The 7,557-nt window shown below is 38.7% G+C and overlaps 1 protein-coding gene across 1 annotated transcript; it reads right to left on the bottom strand.

The window, feature by feature from the left end:
• Window positions 1–4,533: 4,533 nt before the first annotated feature.
• On the bottom strand, window positions 4,534–6,608 carry LOC309804874 (importin subunit alpha-1-like). The gene is given in 3 exon segments (XM_082622560.1): window positions 4,534–4,849; window positions 5,048–5,212; window positions 5,215–6,608. Coding segments are annotated over 3 exon segments (1,833 nt in total). The 5' UTR covers window positions 6,593–6,608; the 3' UTR covers window positions 4,534–4,559.
• Between the last annotated feature and the right edge of the window lie 949 nt (window positions 6,609–7,557).

Raw genomic sequence — 7,557 nt, 5'->3', positions numbered from 1 at the left:
CAGATTGAAGGGGGGTGGCTTTCATTTTGGAAGGGATGGTTACTACCCACCAGATTCAAAGTGGATGTGGCAGATGGACGAAAAGGGAATAGGTTCCTTGCCTGTGGGGTTCAATGAATGGACAGAGCTGCCTTGCCAACGAGCTGAATGGCTCCAGATAACTTGGCAGGCCTCTGCCAGAATAATCACTAAGAGGGCATGAAAAAAATAGTAGAGTGAACATTTTAATTTGGGGGGGAAATTTTGTATCTAATGAATCTGAAAAAATAATAAGTGATTAAGCTGTGGATATCAGCCCTTTTTAGTATTTTATATATGCATCACTTTTTAATAAAATATACAATTAAACATTATCAGTGCTTCCTATGCAGGCATTTTAGGGGAGAAAATGTTTCCTTCTGTCACCCTGAACTTCAGGAAAGAAAGCTCCACTCAGGAAACTTCGGTTTTTTGTTAGTTTACTTCTTATTTTATTTTATTTTGGAATTGGAGTATAGTTGATTTACAATATCATGTTAGTTTCAGGTGTATAGCACAGTGATTCAGGTGTACCACACAGGAATATTTATATATATATATATATATATATATATATATGTGTGTGTGTATATATATATATATATATGTATTCCTTTTCAGATTCTTTTCCCTTATAGGTTATTACAAAATATTGAGTATAGTTCCCTGTGCTATACAGTAGGTCCTTGTGGTTATCTGTCATATATAGCAGTGTGTGTCTGCTAATCCCAACCTCCTAATTTATCCCTCCCCCCATTTTAATATGCCGTGTCAATGTATAGACTTGCTCTTTTTAAAGTACATACGTGGGCTTTGCCTATCGCTAATTACATGGTATGAATTATTAGTGATCCTTATTTAGATTTTTTCTAATTTAACAAATGACAACTCTGGAACTTAGTACTCTCAGAGGTCTATCATAAATATCTCCTGCATTGACTATACTCTTTTTGTCATGATTAAAACTCAGTATTTTGGATGGCTGTCTCTAAGTATGATCCTCAGCTAGAAAAAAGATGTAGGAATGTAAAGACACTTTCAGAAGTCTCTTTCTCGGAGGGACGCATTCCATTCTTCAAAGATACCTAGCATTTTATAGCTTGAGACTGTAAATTACCTAATCCAACTCCTTCATTCTATAGATGAAGATGTCTCAGTTATGAGACATATAAACAGTAATGTCATGAGGCTACCCTCCTTCCCTGATACAGTGTTCTTTAAAATAATGTCTTGTTTCACAGTCATACCTGATCATTAAAAGAGTATAGAAGAGTTACTAATAAACAACAATATAACTCCCATTTTGACCCAGCCCAACCCCAATTCTGCTACATAGAAGATCATTTTCCAAAATACTTAACTCTAAATATCATACTAGTAACTGGATTCCTTGATTCCTTGACTTTAGGAATTATTCATTGACTTCTTATTAAGAAAAATAAGGATTTAGCTCACTTCAACTACCCTTTTTATACTTCAAAATTTTATAGTATTTTTACTATTATTCTACTAGTATTTTGTAGCATTAAATGATATACTAGGACATCTCATATCTTATTTCATCAATGTTCTACAGTTTTTCTTGACCCTCTACGTATAAAATGAGAATGTCCCTGCCCAAATCTCTATCCTTCCAAACACTAATTTCTGTCCTCAGATCCTTACATTTATATTATGTTCTATAACCATAATTATATATGTCTTTCATGTTTTTAGTGGAGTTTTAGAGAGGAAATGAACAAACAATGTTGTTTATTATTTGCTCACATAGAGCCAAGTATATTCTAGGATTACATTTCCTTTCTATGTGAGTCTAAGGAAATGCTCACTGTACCACACAAAGAAGAATGATCCTAGAATCTAGGTCAAATGAAATCGCTTATACCACATCAAAATCTCAAAATCATGTTACATTTTAGTTTGCTTTATATTTTCATCATGACTTTCCTATTAGACTTTTGTTTTTTCTGGAGTTAGTAATCATATTTTCTTTTTCAGAGAAGAAATACATTGTTTCTTTATATATTCCTTAAACTTTCATTTCTAATGCTTAGAAATGACTCCATTCATTTTCTTGAAGGTACTCAGAGCTTGTTGACTTCCTATATAAAACAGATCGATTGCTTTCAGGGCCTATTAAAATGTCTTTCAGACTATGATTTCATTTCATTGGACTCTATCATTCAGTTCCCAGGCCAAAAAATCCAGAAACCACTTTAGATAATTAAATCAGGGAGGAATGAATTTCCTCTTGAGGTAATTCATTACTAAAGTATTGGAAGGACAGAAGGAGTAGGAGGAAGAAGGTGGTATTACCCAGAGACAGTAACTGCAGTAAACACCACCACCCTTGCAGAAACACCCGAGCCCACACTTCCCTCTACCACTGAGGAGAAGCCCATAGCCTCCAATACCTTGATGCTCGAGGAACATATGCTCTGCAGATACTGTTGGAAGTTCTACCAACATGGCTGGTGCCGTTGTGTTAAAGCTACTGAAGCCACTGCCAGAATCACAAGGTCTTCTACCTTCCTCCTATCTTCTAATTGCATTAAAAATTCTCCCACAGGATAAAATAAATTAGAACCCAGCTAACGACGGAGTCTCAGAAAGGTAGTTTTCAGGCTCTTGGGCCCAGAAATACATAGGAGAGTACAGAAAATCAGTGTGTAGCTGAGAGCCAACAAACAATATCTGGAGCAGACTTTGGATTAGTTTAGGCTTACATCTTCATGTTTTGGTGTAAAAACTTCTAATTTCTCAATGAATTCCTCAGAAAGTATGCCTGAAAGGCAAATATTCTGAGTCTCTGCGTGTCAGAAAATGCTTGGATTTTGTCTTCACATTTGATTGATAGTTTGGTTAAGTACAAAATTCTAGGTTCAAAATTGTTTTCATTTAAAATTGGTAGGCATTGCTCCATTGTCTTCTAGAATCATGTACACCTCTTGAGAAGTATGAGTCTAGTTCTTATTGCAGCGTGTTTGTTTTTTTACCATTTTTCTCTCTGAACAAGACAATTCCGCAAAACCAATTCTTCCTCAAACTATGTTTTAAGTGTATTCAGTTCTCTCCCCTGAGAGATCTGCCGTCACCCTGGAACAGACCCACTAAATCACTCAACTGGATTATTGCAATAGCTTCCTAACTGCTGTTTCCATTCTTGGACCCACTTCCCAATAATATATTATCCAGTGTTATCCTTTTAAAATATAAATCAGTTAATGTCATCCTTCTAATTAGAATAATTCAATGGTTTCCTGTATCAATTAGCTTTTGCTGCATAACAAATTACCCCAGAAGTCAGTGGCCTGAAACAACAAATATTCGGATTTCTCTTGCAGTTTTGTGTGTCAGTGAGAAGTATTTCTGGCCTGGTTGAGTTTGTTTGAAGCTGGATGGTCAAAAATGATCTCACTCAGATGTCTGGCTGTAGGTAAACTAGGTGGTCTAGAGGGGGAGGGGTGGCACCTAAGTTGAGTTAGCTCACCATCGCTCCATGTGGCACTGCATCTTCTAGTGGGCTTCTAGCTTACCATCTTCACAGGGCAGTCTCAGGGTTCCCTAGGCATCTGAAGAGAGCAACCATCAGTGTACAAATGCTCTTCAGGTTTTTGCTGGCATCACAGTTACTAATACCCCATCACCTAAAGCAAATCACCTGACCAAAGTTTCACAATCATTGTGGTCCATGTAGATCCCTGAAATCATGTGGAAGTCAAACGCAGTAAAATGTCATTCTATCAATGCATGGATACTTCCTTTACTAGAGATTTTTCCCAGGTAACTCTAATCTTCATTACTTCAATCACCCATCACTGCTGTGCCAAAGGCTGAAGATATACATATGGCTAAGACATAGTCTCTGGTTTTAGGAGGCCCCTGGAGTGAGGCAGCCACACACAAGCAGTCTGTGATTAAGATAATTAAAGAACCTACCTGAATTGAAAAAGACAAATGAACAAACTGAAAGAGTCACCATATCACATTTGATGAAAACTGGCAAACACACTTAGACAAACGCTGGCAAAAATTTTGAATTTTAACCATAAATGGAAGAAAAACCCTTTAAGTATAAGGAAAATTAACAAAAAGAATCATCAAAGGAGAAAGATACCAGGTTGACCTAAAATTTCTCTGAAATGTTATATGCAGTAATTCATGGGAGCAGTATCTACGGTTTTGGAAAGTTGTGACCTAAGAATTTTTCCCAAATAGTCTGTCTTTAAAGAGAAAAAGTCCTCAGATTTAAAAGGGCCTTCCTTTAAAAAAAAAATACTTCAGTATGCATGCTGCTTAATGGAGAAATGAAGTCATATTAGGAATTCTAGAATGGAGAATTCAAGTTATAAAAAGACTTGAAGGTCATACCTTTCTGTTTAGCCTATAAACTCAAGATCCATTTAAATTATATTGATATATTGTCAGGTGGATACTACAGCCTGGGGCAAGGATGTGGCCTGTATTCTGCTGTTCTTTATTTCTACTTCCACTCTTTTCTTAAGGAAGAAGAAATTTTTTTTTTGGAATTTAATCTTTATTTACAGGACACTGCAAGATATGAAATTCCACATAGAAATAAGAAACCCATTGAGAGGAGAAGCTTCATACAGTATGTACAGTTTGGAACTGTTCAAGTATAGTTTCTTTGTAAAAAGTGCTACAATAACAAACCACGTGTAAAGAGTTCTTAGTAGAGAAACAGTAAGACAAACTTCTACCAGACATAGTACACAACAAACAACTTTATGCCTCAGATGTACAATCGAAAAGTTGAAGGTCCCAGCAGTGCCATCCTGAACTTGGAATGTATACCCTTCAGAGGTAGTTTCTGGCACAATATTTTTTTTCTTTTTGCGTTATGTGGGCCTCTCACTGTTGTGGCCTCTCCCATTGCGGAGCACAGGCTCCGGACGCACAGGCTCAATGGCCATGGCTCACGGGCCCAGCCGCTCCGCGGCATGTGGGATCTTCCCGGACCGGGGCACGAACCCGTGTCCCCTGCATCGGCAGGTGGACTCTCAACCACTGCGCCACCAGGGAAGCCCTGGCACAACATTTTGATCTTCCTCTTCCTCCACAGAGAAACACTTCTCAATCAAGTTTAATGAAGCTTTGTACACAGACTCATTTTCATGGTTTTGCAGTGCTTCAATTTTGTCCAAACCTCCACATTCTTCAATCATTATACTAGTTTCTCAGTTTCACCTAGTTTCTCAACAGCCTGAAAGATATTTGAGATGGCATCCAGAATAACCAGAATAATTCTAGTGTCTTTTGCAGTTAGGAGGTTCATCAACAGTTCTGTTATACCACGATGAACAAGGTATACGATCTGCTCAACTGTTCCGCCACTTGTGTAGTTGGTCACAGCCCATACAGCTTCCTTTTGTGTCTTAAAGTCGGCCTTAGAGAGAACGCCAACAAGGAATGGGACTAATCCATGATTTACAACTTGCTGTATCTGGTCCTGGTGGCCAGCTGTGATGTTTGACATTGTCCACGTAGCTCCCTTCTGAATGTTAGTTTTGGAGTTTGTTAGCAGGCTGGGAAAGATGGCAAGTGCTCCTGCATCTGTTACAACCTGAGTCTGTTCATCTGTCCCAGTGACAATATTCCCTATGGCTCTTAGCGCGGGAGTCACAATCGGCAATTCAGTAGCTCCTAAAAGCTTCACCAGTTGAGGTACAACCCCCGTTTTCATAACCATTTCAATCCGTTCATTTGGACCATCAGTAAGGTAGGAAATAGCCCAGCAGGTATCAGCTAAAACTTCTGGATCATCGTGATGCAGGAGATGAACTAAAGTAGCAAGAACTTGCTCAACAGCGTCTAAGGGGGGTGGGGCAGGATTCTTGTTGCGACAAAGATTTGAAAGTGTCCAGGTAAGATTACGTAAGTAACCACATGCTAAAGATGACAAATCAGGAACCGCCAAAAGTGCCAACAGCAGGTCAACTGCACCATACTTGATAACCAAGTCTCGGAAAACCGAGGCATCACCTGCAATGTTTCCTAGAGCCCATACAGCTTGTTCACTGATGTGAGTGTGGGGAGATGCCAACAGAGAAACGAATGCTGGGATAGCACCTCCATCTGCCACAGCCTTGGTCTGTTCTGATGTCCCAGAAGCAATGTAAGTGAGGGCCCAAGCAGATTCAAACTGAATGGGACTACAATCAGTTCTGCCCAAGAAGGACGCAAATTTTGGAATCAAACCAGCCCGGATTGTGCTGTCTATAGGGAGCTGTTTTTCCCTGGAAAGCAGTTTCCTAGCCGCTTTTGTAGCTTGGAGCTGGCTTTCCAAATTGTTGCTATTTGTACCTTTGACAATGTCATCAACAGACCAATTTACAGTGCCCTGGTTGTTGCGGTTTTCCTGCAGTGGAGAAGCAGCAGCATCTGGAAAAGAGCTGACATTTCTCCTTTTCAGCATCCGGTCATCCTTCTTAGATTTCCTGAGCTCCACATTAACTTCTATTCGGTGCCGCCTCATTTCTGTACTGTCCTTCCCCTTGTTCTTGAATCTGTTAAGGCGGGCGGCTAGTGAATTAGCAGTCTCATTGGTGGACATGGTTATGAAAGAAAGGGAGAAAGCTACACAGCCGGCTCAAGCTTCCACAGGAGGCGGCGCGGGGTGCACAGGCTGTGGATCGACTGCGCTCAAGACGTCCATCACGGTCAGCCTGAGGATGGTGTGGTAAGGAAGAAGAAATATTTCCATTAGCCATATTCTTCCTTCCACCCTTCAAAGGGCATATCTTAGCATCTTTGATGTATGTTTAAAACAACTGGTACAACCCATCTAAAATGGTTAAGTTATTTACATAGTTTAGACACTGCCAGGATGATTAATGAACAACTTTTTTCCTGTTGTACTAAAGCAGAATTGTGCTCATTCATTCATTCATCCATTCATTCATATGTCAGTTTACTCAACAGATAGTTATTTAGTGCCTCTTTTTGCCTGTCACTGTGTTACTCGCTGAGCATGAAATGGTGGAAATAACAGACAATTCTTTGCTTCATAGCATGTATGAATATCAGTAAGATATGAAAAATCTCTTCAAGTTCATTTTTATTGCTAATGATTTTAATCAACTATGGAGTTTACATTTTTAAAACATATGTTGAATAATCTGAGCAATTAGAGATCCAGATTGGGAAATACTTTCTATCACCAGAACTCTCTTCATAATAGTTCCACCTAAGACGTGTGAATGTTTTTATGCAAAAATAAATGCATAGAAAAACATGTCAGTAAGAACACACACTAAGATAGTAAAAGTGGTTAACTCTGGGGAGTGGAAAAACAGAGTTTTTATTTCCTTTTACTTTCTGACTTCACCAAATCATCTATATTCAAGCATATATTATCTTTATAGTAGTATGTCAGTAGAGATAAATTTAGTCCCTGGTACAGGAAAAAGTAAAATCAGTGGCTGTCACAAAAAAAGTTATTTCTTACTCTTATCACAGTCCAGTAAGGTTGTTCCTGATGGGGTACATTTTTTTCAAGTGTGATTCAGAGACCCAGAC

Source organism: Mesoplodon mirus, assembly GCF_964341445.2.
Source record: "Mesoplodon mirus genome assembly, chromosome: 1".
Lineage (NCBI taxonomy): Eukaryota > Metazoa > Chordata > Mammalia > Artiodactyla > Ziphiidae > Mesoplodon > Mesoplodon mirus.
The sequence above is the reverse complement of the archived record's forward strand: the minus strand, read 5'-3'. Positions and strand labels throughout refer to the sequence as shown.